Source organism: Armigeres subalbatus, chromosome 2 (assembly GCF_024139115.2).
Source record: "Armigeres subalbatus isolate Guangzhou_Male chromosome 2, GZ_Asu_2, whole genome shotgun sequence".
NCBI lineage: Eukaryota > Metazoa > Arthropoda > Insecta > Diptera > Culicidae > Armigeres > Armigeres subalbatus.
Window position 1 is genome coordinate 256,970,310 of NC_085140.1, and position 14,471 is coordinate 256,984,780.

The window sequence follows — 14,471 nt, forward strand, 5'->3', positions numbered from 1 at the left end:
AAAAATGGCACTTTTGACTGACACATCAAATGATCATCTTCACCTCAATGATCATCTTCCCCCCAGTTGACGGTATTTAAAATTGTCCAAAGATCAATGAAATAAGTGGAAAAATAGTAATTTAAGCAAAAATTCTTTTCACTTTTTATTCTTTTTACGTTCCCCCAATAAGAGACGTAAAAAAAGTCAAGTGTTTAAAAATGTGGGTAGTGGCGGCACATACTGCTATTTTCTGTTAAAGCTTGAAAAAAATCCTCATCCGAATTTTCTGAAGAAATTAAACTGAATCTGTAGAGATTCGAATTCCCCGTGGATGTTCAAAAGAATTATTTAAAATTGATATTCGTATAATTTTGTCAAGGTATTTATGCCTAGTTAAAAACAAACTTTGAGATGCATATCGGTCCTGTTTTATATTTTACTTATAACATGGTTGTCATACTCATACGCCAAAGCTAATATTAACCCTATTTTACCCGAAATACAGACATCGTACTATTACAAACGTATTCATAGACGACATCGCATCTGAATCACGACATTGTCAATATCTTCTTTGTTGAATCAATCTTACACAAGATATATGAATCGCTTTCCTGCTGCCACGTGTTCAAGTAGTTCAAGAAACTCGAACCTAGCCATCACCATAATTCAGTCTGCGCTGGGACTGTACAAAGCAGCAGCCCAGTAACATAATACGCGGCGGGCAAAGGTGCGAAAACGCCTCCGCCTTAAACGTTTGTAATCCCTCACCGTAATCCTCTTTGCCGCTAGGCCCGTGCTCTCCGAACGATATGGTTTGGCCCCCCTGGCAGCAATGACGATGGAAGAATATGCCGCGTACTTCTATGCAAGACTGGCTCGCTCAGCCATAGCTCAACGGAACGATCTTTTCCACCCCATTTTATGGCCCTCTACACCCGCCCGGGCGCCTAACCATCGTCGACCGCAGGGCGTGGGTGCTTTCGATCCTTCCATCGCTATTTCACGCAGGGCTAAATCAACACCCACCCACGCGCGTATGATGGGGCTTGTGTTCCAACGCGTCTTATTAATTAATTTGTTGATGGAATGTGTTTAATAATTCTTCTTTTTTCCACTTTTCCTATCTCTCTATGCGCTTATTATCTCCTGCGGCAAACCACCACCCCCGGCAGGACGTGGGATTTCAAGCATCTGAACCCGACATGGAACTTTTTGGCGGAGCTCGGCGGAAAGGTACGCTCGCTGCTCGGCATCATGGAGCATCCGATCAATATGGCCCACCTGGCGAAGCTCTTCACGGCGCAGCTTGTGCAATCCTGCAACTTTGACGTAAGTATAATGTAAATCAACCCAAAGGTGATGGGCTGTCGAACGGGATGATATGTTGAATTATATCCAACTTTAGTGAAACATTGTTCATTTGTGACGGGATGGAGAATTCGATGCTTTGGTGGCGTCCGAGTCCTCGGACTGCAATTGCCTTCTGGCATGTCGTACCTTGTTTATGTAGTTTTGTATCTTTGGACTGGATTAATTTTAATTGACATTTGACAGCGCGTAAAAACCAAATTTTTTGTTGAAATGCTTTATGCTCATAAATTTCGGCTTAGAAAACGATTCAGTGCTGGCCAACAAACATGAACAAGTTATTCTATAACCAGGTAAATTTGATTTTATCATCGTTTCTCCATCACAATCAATAACAGGTATGCGTTTTCCGAACAAAACAAATCTAAAATTGATTTATTTCCTGCAATATCGAGCTGATGATGTGTTTCCACTTAACCTCAACTAATATTGCTTTCAACATATTTCGCTTCTTTTTTCTGACAACTCAGAATGCTACCTCGGAACTGGCAATGGACCTCCCAAACGTGGATCCGGCCAAGCTGGTCAAGTTGCGGCAGCGTTTGGTGGCTCCCGGTCAGTTCTCCACCCAGTACCTATTTCCCGGAAGTCAGGCGTTTTTCCGCGATTTCATCATCGCCAGCGAGTCCAATCAAACATTCATCGAACAGCTGAAGGCCGTGCTGATCCACGAGCTGCTGGAAATGAACGGGTCCTCGTACGAGGTGCTCAATGTGTCCAGCTCCGATAAACAGCACGATTGCGAATATGTGGTAAGTGTTTTCTGTGTACTTCTTGCTGTCGTTGTTAAATTATTTTCAAATGCTGCTGGCGGAGTTAAATGGCGTTAAAAGTGGCGTTTCAATCGGTTATATTCTGCTTTATTAGGGCTATAAAGTGTACGTTTCCAGGTTTAAAATGGTGCAAAGTGTGGTCTAACTACAAGTGAACCGTTGATGCGTTTCTATCGATTAAACACAAGCACGACATATTCCATGCAGCATTTCGAAAAGATACCACTCCCAGTCAGTCATCAGTCGAGTTGTGCAGTGCAGTTCGTTACGCACGATTGTAAAGCGCCATAACCGATATCAGTGCAAATAAATCAACACACATATATACGATAGTTTATTTTGTTGCCATCATCAACGCTGAACCGCAGAACCGACACTGCCATTATTGCCATGGAACAAATTATTTTTGAGGTTCCAGAGAAGTTCATGGCACTCGCTCGTTTACACTACAAGGAAATTCTAATGGCGAAGAGTGTTTCACAAATTGCTTAAGATGGTATATACACGCTCTGTATTCTGAAAGTGGCCTAGATTCCCTCATATTAGCTTCTAGATGCCCCCTAAAATGATGATTTTATAATTTTCAAATGAAGTCATATACATTTTATGGTCCTTCCTATTACGTAGTGGGCATTCGATATTATTTGAGAAATATTCAAATTATACTCTGCCTAAAAACAAGGGTTTGAAAACCACTGCCCTGTGCTACACCGACACAAGCCCCAAGCGATCAGCTGGAAAGTGAAAACACCATCCCGTGGGACGCCAGCTGCGAATGTGTATGTGAATATTCACCATGATTGCAAAACCGGGCATCGAAAAAGGCCTTCCCCGAAACATCAACCCACTTGTGTCGTGTCGTAACGAGGGGTGAATTTCCAGCAAAACAGGCAACAAACAAGAAGAAAGGTTAAAGCCAACAGCGATCGATAAGAGTTGAGCGCACTAAAGCAATTGACACTGCCGCAGTTGCCCCCGGACCGGAGTTATGCCCAGCCTAGCCAACCACCCGAAGCACAACATCCATCTATAAACTACTCCTTTGCATCGCGCACAAACAAACTGAAGAGGGAACGACGAGACGGGGCATGATAATCAAAAGGCGACCCCACACAAGCTGGCAATCTTCCGCTTTGGCGCCCGGGGTGGGAGTTCTTTCCCTGCTCGAAAGGGAAATAGAATCAAAGAACATTGAATATTATATGTGGGGTGGAAAAAGGTACTCCACTCAGTCAGGACAGCGGTGGAATTGAATGCGATTTGGCGAAAGTTCAACGACCCAACGGCGAAAGAGGGAAAACTTTGCTAGGGGAATCGGAAATTCACAAAATTGACGATTACTTGAACTTAGAGAAAAAGGAGGGAATGACGTTCGAAAACTGTTACAAGAGATAATTAATTTTATTTACAAAGTTTTATAGGCATTATTGACAAAAAAAGTGAATCAGCATATTCTATTGCACTCCAAATAAAACTTTACAAGTATTGGAACTGTTCCGACTTTCATCTCAAAGAATAAAATATTCATCTTATCGCGAAATAAACACATACAGCATCAATTTCGTCGCTTCTTTTTGCTAACATATATGCTCACTGTTGAAAAAATCACAAAAATAAGACACAAATAAGTAGGGCCCTCCTTAGCCGTGCGGTAAGACGCGCGGTTTACAAAACAAGGCCATGCTGAGGGTGGCTGGGTTCGATTCCCGGTGCCGGTCTAGGCAATTTTCGGATTGGAAATTGTCTCGACTTCCCTGGGCATAAAAGTATCATCGTGCTAGCCTCATGATATACGAATGCAAAAATGGTAACCTGGCTTAGAAACCTTGCAGTTAATAACTGTGGAAGTGCTTAACACCCAAAAGGCCAAGCTCTTTGAGAAAGCGATTTTTGATTTTGAAAAAATCATAACTTTTTTATTTTTTGTCCAATCTTGATGAAATTTTGACACAAGGTCCAATTTTTATTCTAGTTTTGGCTGCACACTGAGTTTTTCGGAATTTCTGGATGGTTCCGGAATTATTCCAGATTCCCTTGGGGTACCAGCAAACTGGTGTTTGGGGTATTTCGCCAGTTACTCAATATTTCTCCATGGAACCCATATCAAACAGTATAAAACAATATTGCCACACTAATAACGAGTCTCATAGCGATTTTTCCTAAAGTTGGTCTTCCATACGGACATCCCCAGGAAGCTTCCAAATGTCCCCAGGGAACCTGTAAAGGGGACAATTTCGATTTTGCTCAGAAATATGTCGTGCGACGGCTCTTTCTTCACAATTGTTCATGAATATACTCGCTGTTGTTATAAAAGTGGTCTATGGTCAGTTTGGCCACTCTTGTGACACCCGGAATGCCCCCAGGGAACCTGTAAAAAGGACAATTTCGATTTTGCTCCGAAACATGTCGTGTGACGGCTCTTTCTTCACAATTTTTCATGAATATACTCGCTGTTGTTATAAAAGTGGTCTATGGTCAGTTTGGCCACTCTTGTGACACTCGGAATGCCCCCAGGGAACCTGTAAAGGGGACAATTTCGATTTTACTCCGAAACATGTCGTGCGACGGCTCTTTCTTCACAATTTTTCATGAATATACTCGCTGTTGTTATAAAAATGGTCTATTGTCAGTTTGGCCACTCTTGTGACACCCGGAATGTCCCCAGGGAACCTGTAAAAGGGACAATTTCGATTTTGCTCCGAAACATGTCGTGTGACGGCTCTTTCTTCACAATTTTTCATGAATATACTCGCTGTTGTTATAAAAGTGGTCTATGGTCAGTTTGGCCACTCTTGTGACATTCGGAATGCCCCCAGGGAACCTGTAAAGGGGACAATTTCGATTTTACTCCGAGACATGTCATGCGACGACTCTTTCTTCACGATCTTCCATGAATAAGCCCGCTGTACTTATAAAAGTGGTCCATGGTCAGTTTGGCCACTCTTGTGACGCCCGGAATACCCCCAAGAAACCTGTAAAGGGGACAATTTCGATTTTGCTTCGAAACATGTCACGCTACGGCTATTTCTTCACAATTTGTTATGAATAAACTCGTTGTTCTTACAAAAATGGTTTGGCCACTTTTGGGACACCCGGAATGCTTCCAAGGAACAATTAAATGGGACAATTTCGATCTTGCTCCGAAACATGTCGTGTGATGGCTCTTTCTTCACAATTTATTATGAATAGATTCGAAATTCTTATAAAAGTGGTCATTGGTTTTTTTTTTTTTTTTTTTTTTTTTTTGTGTCTTTATTAAGGAGACTTTCAGCCCGAGGCTGGCTCGCCTCCGAGTGGTCATTGGTCTGTTTGGCCACTTTGTTCAGAATTGCTAAATAAGAATAAATTCTGTTCAGAAAACCATTCGATTTTTCTTTCAGAATCGCAAACAGATTCTGTTAGGAACCTTCAACGGGTTCTATTCAGAATCTCAAACGGATTGGGATCCGAATTCTAAACAAATTATGTTCCGAATCTCAAACAGATTCTTTTCAGAATCCTTAACGGACTCTGTTCAGAATTCTGTACAAATTCCTCTCCAAATCTCAACCGAAATTATGTTCAAAATTACGAACGGATTCTGTTTAGAACTCCAATCCAAACAGATTCTGTTTGAAGTTTTGAATTACGACAAGTTATTGTTCACTAAGCCTCGAGCATAAAAAACATGAGATCGAAATTATAGAATGGGTCAGCATATGATCAACTGAGCCGAAAGGTGCTATGGCGAAAAAAACAATTTCTCGTGTCAAGTCTGCTACTGCAAAAAATGTACTATAGACCTGGGTGCTGCTGAAACAGTCGTCTTTTTGCTCTCAAGCGAGTGAAGGGGTATTTTGAAAATATTCCCATGAGCCAAAATATTTTGCAGTTACTTAGTTGTCAAAAATTTCTCGCTCTTAAGATTTATCTTTTCATGCTGCATGAGGGCGCACAAATGCGCGATACTCGACAAATCGATTTTATTCGAACCTCCCAGCTATAGACTAAAAATCAGCTATGGCGATAAAACCTGTAGAAATAATGTCCTCACAAGTACATAATTTATTTGAAAAAGACTCACAGGAATAAAATATGTTATGCAAATACACAATATTCTGTAATATGTAATATAGACTGAAAAACAAATGCTGTAATAATAAGTTCAAGTTCATGAAAAGTTGGTACGTATTTAAACCCCCAACTCGATTTTCCAGCAGTCAGTTCAGCGGATACGAGCATCGAGGTTTTTTTTAACTAATTGCTTGAAAAGGTGCTTCCGTTGCATGCAGTTTATTCTCCAACGGGATTCGAAATTCGAGTTTTTCAATTATCTGCAAGGTAACTTTAATTATATTTTATTTCTGCTGTTGGTAGCGAGGACTAAATACGATATATCGTAAACCGTAGCACACTACGTCAAAGTGATTACCGTGTTAAGGAAAAAAATATATATGTATGTATGAATGCCATCATTATTTTCAATAAACTTTCACACAGTTCTGTTTTGTCTTGAATATCTGAAACATCATAATTCTGCTCCTCAGATTCCCCAGTAAGTCCTGGTTGAAAGTTTACTTTTCCTCCGACTTCATGACAGCATCATTAGTTCTTTAAACTATTTCTATGTGTGCACATTTAGATTACTCCGAGGATACTGCAAGCAGCGTAGGGCTAGTAGGATATCGCAAGGGACAATATACGGAATATCAGGTAGAAATGACAGAATGCTTCATTACTTATTCAAAACTCCCATCACTTGTAACTATGAAACAATCAGCCATTGGCTGTGATTTTACTCTAAACATTCTAACGAATTCCGTAATTCTACTTGCTTTCATATATGTTCACGATGTCAAGCGTGAATTATAGCGAAGCCTGTTTCTATTTGTTCCTCTTTTGACTGGTTTTGTTTATTATTATTGTCAACCTGTTTGTATGGTTTGTATAATTTTTTACCAGGAGAAGGAAGCAATTACTTTGCAGTTACAAAACTCAAAAGCGTATAATGGTATAACCAACGGGCAACGTAAGCACCATTCTCAAAGATAAAGCAACACAGTAGACACTCAAACGAAACCAAGAAAGGGTTCCGGTACTCAAGGTAGCACAAACTATATGCCACAAGCTTCTTCCCTTCTAGACAATCATTTCATCCCTAAAATACCGACAAGCCCATTTGCTTTGAAGACGTTCTCATCTTCCACCGGCTTTATTGTGGGAAAGTTTTCATTCAACATCATACTGCTATTTTGACTCAAATTCCCTTGACCTTCAAATCCAGTTGTCAAGCGATATTGAGATTGACCAGTTGTAAAAATGGAGAGCTCATCGGAGTCGGATCTAGTCAACGTGCATTCTGATGTCGACGAATTCGTCTGTGATCTGAACAGCGACGAAGAGCTTTTTGAAGTGCATCCGTTTGCATACGAAGAGGATGAAACGACATTTTTTAACAAATCAGGAGATTTTAAGTGGTCAACAAAGCGACCTTCCAAAGTTCGTTAAAATGATGCAAAACTTGAACGTGACAAAAGTTTCAATCTATGTTTAAGTAAAATAAGTTCACCTAAAAAAGCATTTATGGAGTTTTTCGACGAGGAGATGATGGATAGGTTAATGCTATACACAAATACGGAAGCTGCAAGGAGTGATACCAATTCTCGTCCCTCGACCACTTTTATAACAACAGCGAGTATATTCATGAAAAATTGTGAAGAAAGAGCCGTCGCACGACATGTTTCGGAACAAAATCGAAACAGGTTCCCTGGGAGCATTCCGGATGTCACAAGAGTGGCCAAACTGACCATAGACCACTTTTATAACAACTGCGAGTATATTCATGAAAAATTGTGAAGAAAGAGCAGTTGCACGACATGTTTCGGATAAAAATCGAAATTGTTCCCTTTACAGGTTCCCTGGGGGCATTCCGGGTGTCACAAGAGTGGCCAAACTGACCATAGACCACTTTTCTAACAACAGTGAGTATATTCATGAAAAATTGTGAAGAAAAAGCCGTCGCACGACATGTTTCGGAGTAAAATCGAAATTGTCCTCTTTACAGGTTCCCTGGGGGCATTCTGGGTGTCACAAGAGTGGCCAAACTGACAATAGACCATTTTTATAACAACAGCGAGTATATTCATGAAAAAGTGCGAAGAAAGAGCCGTCGCACGACATGTTTCGGAGCAAAATCGAAATTGTCCCCTTCACAGGTTCCCTGGGGGCATTCCGGGTGTCACAAGAGTGGCCAAACTGACAATAGACCATTTTTATAACAACAGCGAGTATATTCATGAAAAATTGTGAAGAAAGAGCCGTCACACGACATGTTTCGGAGCAAAATCTAAATTGTCCCCTTTACAGGTTCCCTGGGGGCATTCCGGGTGTCACAAGAGTGGCCAAACTGACAATAGACCATTTTTATAACAACAGCGAGTATATTCATGAAAAATTGTGAAGAAAGAGCCGTCGCACGACATATTTCGGAGCAAAATCGAAATTGTCCCCATTACAGGTTCCCTGGGGACATTTGGAAGCTTCCTGGGGATGTTCGTATGGAAGACTAACTTCCGGAAAAATCGCTATGAGACTCGTTATTAGTGTGGCAATATTGTTTTATACTGTTTGATATGGGTTCCATGGAGAAAAATTGAGTAACTGTCGAAATACCCCAAACACCAGTTTGCTGGTACCCCAAGGGAATCTGGAATAATTCCGGAACCATCCAGAAATTCCGAAAAACTCAGTGTGCAGCCAAAACTAGAATAAAAATTGGACCTTGTGTCAAAATTTCATCAAGATTGGACAAAAAATAAAAAAGTTATGATTTTTTCAAAATCAAAAATCGCTTTCTCAAAGAGCTTGGCCTTTTGGGTGTTAATGAACACTAAGCTGCGAGGCGGCTCTGTCCCAGTGTGGGGATGTAATGCCAATAAGAAGAAGAAGAAGAAGACACAAATAAAATATAAAGGACACCTCTGGACTTGCCACGACTTAATGTGGAATTTTATTGGAATTTGGGGTTTAGATTATTTGGCAGAGGTTCGTCTTGGTTAAGGGGATGTCAGTGTGATAGAAAAGAAAATATTATACATTTTCATTGGATGCAGGAAACGAGCTTTACCATTGAATTCTAACAAAAAGCTAGAACAGTTAGATGAAGGTTTAGTGGAAGATGGAAACAGGATGGAAACCATGTTTTCAGATCTAGCGATGGCTAGAACATGAGAAACATAAAATACGATACAAAGTATCTAGACCTACATTTGACAAGGGCGTAACAGCCAAAATTTACACTTAGCTATATATGTAGACGAAGAATAAAAAGGAATAAATTTTGGCTGTTACGCCCTTTTCAATTGTTGGTCTAACTATGAGAATGGAATGGGCCTGGAAGTGTTTTCCTTCAATTTGTGCAAAAAAAATCTGCTCTTTGATTGTACACCAGCCAAACAAATTTATAATCTTAATTTAGTAAGTGAGATTGATAGAAAGATATTTGAATTTTCTAAACATCATGTCAAACTGTCCAGTGAAAACACTCCAGTGTATTTTCGGTGCGCGCGCTCATGTGGATCTGGCGTGCATTTTTTAATAGTTTGACATGACATTTAGAAAATTCAAATATCCCTTTAATAGTTGCACTTACTGAATTAAGATCCAAAAACCGTTTAAGTGGAGTAAAATCAAAGAGCAGATTTTTTCTTGCACAGAGTGTAGGACAACACTGGGGCCTGGGATTGAACCCTCAACCTCCAACCAAGTTTGTTGTGGTAGTACGGTAGTACGGATATGACAAGGAAATGTTAATTAATAATTCCGCTAAAGGCATTCATTTAGCAGCACGTAGCTGGTAAGTAGAGTAAATTTCGTAACGCTAATAACGCCTGCTATGTAAAGTAAATTGAGATCACTTTTGCGTAGCGTTTTACGGTTTAAGATCTACCAAAACAAGCCCTAGCCTAATCCATGTTTTATGCTAAGGCAATTAGTTGTGGTAATTCAGAGATTCTACCAACAGCAGTTTCTGAAGTTTTTTCTTTCTTTTGTTTATTCATTAAAAAAATATTGATAACGGTCAATAAAATCAATTGAGCTATTCTTTGCTCAAAGTTCTTCTATATGAAACTCCTTACTAATTGGATAATTTTACCCTTATATTTATTTGGTAATTCTAATATTGATCATATAGAAATAAATAGAAATTATATCTACTGAATTTTATTATGGTTCCGTAATTTGTGAAGCCACATAATTTTAAAATACTGCTCGATACGTTCAGCCAATTTTATCATTTCCTTCAATTCATTGCAAAAAATGAAACCTAGGAATTTTATTTTAGCTTTAACATTCAACCAATCAGGCTGAAATAGCAAATCTGTACCATTTCCAATAATTAGACATTTTATTTTAAGAGGATTGAGACTGGCTACTGAAACTAATCCAAAGCTACTGAAAGTATTTTTGATTTTTTTTTACTTTGTCTGTGCAATCTACTACAACACTTACGTCATCTGCAAATGATCCAAGGAAGTCTAACTCAAAGGATGCCTTACTGATCCTTTAATTTGAATTGAATTTCATTCCTCAGTCTTCCGTTTACCAGAATTTTTGAAAAAGACATTGAACGTATAATCATAATCAATTCAATGAATCTATTATTAATTCCCATTTTCTCCACAGTTTCCATTGAAAACCTATCATCTATCAAGCTTTATCCAAATCAAACAAAATTAGGTACGCTTTTTTTTTTCCTAATATTCAATCAGGAAATCCTATCTCTTAGAGCGCAAATTATTTCAAATATATTATGATTTCTATTGGCACATTTTTGATTTGATGAAATAATGTGATTCATGATTTTTTCTAATCTATTTTTAAGTATCATCGATGAATCTGAGATGTGTCCTTCATCTACATTATGGCCAATGAGTTCATTGAAAATGTTTGTAGATAATGTACTTGGTCCAGCAGACACTTCGACTGAAGCGTTTCTCGTCGAGTTCACGCCTGGTTTGGTTCCCATTTTGCTAAGATTTTGCTGTATTCGTTTTTCTTGACGATGTGTTGTTTGGTTTTTCCTTATTCAACTCGTATCGATTAGTCATTGTCGCTGGTCTCACGTGGTGCTCTTGGTTGACATGTGCCTGTCGATTCACAGGGCCTTCTCGTAGTTGATTTGCATGGGACGTCCCTGCCCTGATCAACCTGTCATTAACACTTGTGCGGGCTTGGAAAATTTGTCCAGCATCTACACAACGAATACCAATGTGAACCGCTCTACCACAATGACGACATGTGATGAGCTGATTTTTTTGAGTAACGGGAGTGAAGTGCCCTGCGATCCGACGGGCACAAGAAGGCAAAGTGCGCAGCTAGTAAGGAGGATCAATCAGGTGGAAGACGATTAGCGGACCCTCCGTAGACTGCGTGGCTAGAGATGTGCGCCACCGCAGACAGTTTTGGCACGCCCCACCGCCGCCGACATTTCTGCATCGGCGTGCCGCCGTTTGAAAATTGTCACGTCGCTGATCTATAATGTTCCCCGCCGATTCAAAATTGAAGAAATCCGCAAAATTTTCTGTGGAATTTCCGTAGAATTTTCTGATTGTTCCCTACAACAACATGTTGAAACTGAATTCGTGAAGATACCAATGGTTACTTTGAAAATTCAATACAATTTCCCGATGAAATTTTGAAAAGCTCTCCGTAAAAACTAAGAAAAACTTCTAGTGGAAATTTCTTTGAAATCCAAAGATTTTCTCGTTGAAATAGAAAATTTGAACGGAAAATATCGTTCGGCAGAAAGCCATTTGGCCAAAGACCACGAAGCTGAAAGTTGTTTGACCGGTCGGTTTGGCAGACACCCATCCAGTCTAAAGTTTTTGTCGAAAAATTTAATTGGGTGAACGGTTCCTTTGGCTGAAAAATAGGTTGGCCGAATAGCAAAAAATTGGCAAAAAATGCCCTTTGGCCGAAATTAGAATCTCAGAATTTTCACTGAAAGTTGTTCTAAATTTCTTCAGGAAAATGTTCGAAATATCTACGGAAGGTTCCTGTTTAGTTTAAGTTAAATATTCTTCGAAATGTACACATGAATATCTACATAATTGTCGGAGATTGTGACTGATAGAATAGAACGTTGGCTTAGTCAGTCTAGATTATTTAGGACAGATATTTTGACACAGCCAACCCAACGTTAAAACATAAAATTCTTCGGAATATCCGCGGAAAATTCTAATGAGTTTTCACGGGAAACTCCCCGGAATTTCCACGAATAAATCCTCTGAGTCTCCTCGGGAGATTGTTTGGCTGTGCGGTTAGCCACGTCAATCGTCTAAACACATGTTCTTTGGAGTGTGAGTTTGATTCCGGTAAAGAGGAAACTTTTCGTGAATTAAAAAAACTCTTCACTGGTTCACTGGGTGTTGTGTAAATGCCCTGTCCGTTGGCTTATGCTAGGTGTTCAGTCTGTACGACCTCTCTTCGAAGACTTTGATTCTTTCTTCTCCGTCTTTTTTCGTTCTCGGTCAATTTTCAAATTTCAAACAAGCGGTTTCAACTGTGATCAAGGGGAATAGTAGTTCCAGGAAGTAAATGGGTAAAATGCTCAGGATGACCTTCCCCTCTTTTAGAGGGAGGAGTTTTGAAGTGTGGCATAAGTCATTTTTTGAGCAACTGTTTAGTTTTTTTTTTACGTCATAACAGGTGTTTGAGTATAAGTAATAAATGGTCAATGTGAATGGAAGACAACAATAAAAAAATGGACATAAATTAACCTCCGGATGACCATCTAACAGGTTCAGGAAACCCGGAATATCCGGTATAAAACATAGAATCACTGAATAAATCGGTCTTCCGACACCTCAAACTTCTGAGAATCTCAGAAGTAACATAGAAAACGCCATAGTTTGCTATGTAAAACTGACCATTCGATTGCCATGGAACAGGTTCCGGAAACCCTGAATTTCCATAAAAACTACAAAACAAATTAGGCTTCCGACATCTCAAGCTTCTCAGATTCAACTGAGTAATCTAGAAAACGTATTAGTTTCTTGGTAAGGCAAAACTGGCCATACAATGGCCACGGTATAAGTTTCGGAAACCCGAAATAAACCCGTTACAAACGGCCATCATAAAACTACAAAACAAATTAGTCTTCTGACACCTCAAACTTCTCAGAATATCATACGTAATCTAGAAAACGCCTTAGTTCTTTAGTAAAGTAAAACTGGCCATGCGATGACCACGGAATAGGTTCCAAAAGCCCGTAATATGCAGTACTAAAGGTCATCACGAAATTAAGCGTTCTTTCGACACCTCAAATTGCTCATAATCTCAGTCATTTTGAAAATACCATAGTTTCTTGATACGTTCCGGGAACCCGGAAAACGCGGTACAAAAGGTCACGTTAGGCTATCGGAATGGACTTTCCAGGGACTCAGGATCTTGTTCCAGGGCAATAAAATTGTCAGTATTTCGCTAAAAGAGCACTTTCTGGCATTTTCTGTATTTATCGAGAAATTCTCAGAAATTCAAGGTGTCGGAAGACTGACTTATACTGATGTTCTATGTAGGTCTTTTTCACTGGAAATACCGGGTTTCTGGAAACTGTTCCGTGGTCATCGCATGGCCTTTTCTACCCTACAAACAATTTACATTGTTTTCTAGTTTACTCATTAAATTATGAGAAGTTTGAGGGGTCGATAGACTGATTTATTTTGTAGTTCTATGTAGGCCTTTGTAGGAAGAAGAAGAAGATGATGGCTTTTTGTACTGCATATTACGGGCTTCTGGAACCTATTCCTTGATCATCACATGGCCAGTTCTACTCTACCAAGGAACTAAGGCGATTTCTATACTACTTATGATATTCTGAGAAGTTTGAGGTGTCAGAAGACTAATTTGTATTGTAGTTTTATGATGGCCTTTTGTACTGGAAATTTCGGGTTTCCGGAACTTATACCGTGGCCATTGTATGGCCAGTTTTGCCTACCAGAAAACTAAGACGTTTTCGACATTACTCATCAGAATTTGAGAAAATTGAGATGTCGGAAGCCTAATTTGTTTTGTAGTTTTATGTTGACCTTTTGTACCGGAAATTCCTGGTCTCCGGAACCTATTTCGTGCCCATCGCTTGGCCAATTTTATCCTACCAAGAAACTATGACGTTTTATGGAAAACTCATGAGATTTTGAGAGGATTGAAGGAAGCCTAATTTGTTATGTAGTTTCATGTTGGCCTTTTTCACCGGAAATTCCGGGTTACCGGAACCTGTTCCGTGGCCATCCAATGGCCAGTTTTACTCTAGCAAGAAACTATGGCGTTTTCTATGTTACTTGTGGGATTCTGATAAGTTTGAGG

General features: G+C 39.6%; 1 protein-coding gene across 1 annotated transcript in view; it reads left to right on the top strand.

Annotated features, from left to right (window-relative positions):
* The window catches only part of LOC134212113 (protein disks lost), a 293,532-nt gene that overhangs the window by 150,223 nt on the left and 128,838 nt on the right, over window positions 1-14,471 (top strand). The window contains exons 4-5 of the mRNA XM_062689664.1: window positions 1,158-1,314; window positions 1,824-2,105. Of these exons, the coding sequence (XP_062545648.1) occupies window positions 1,158-1,314; window positions 1,824-2,105 (439 nt within the window). The remainder of the gene's footprint in view (window positions 1-1,157; window positions 1,315-1,823; window positions 2,106-14,471) is intronic.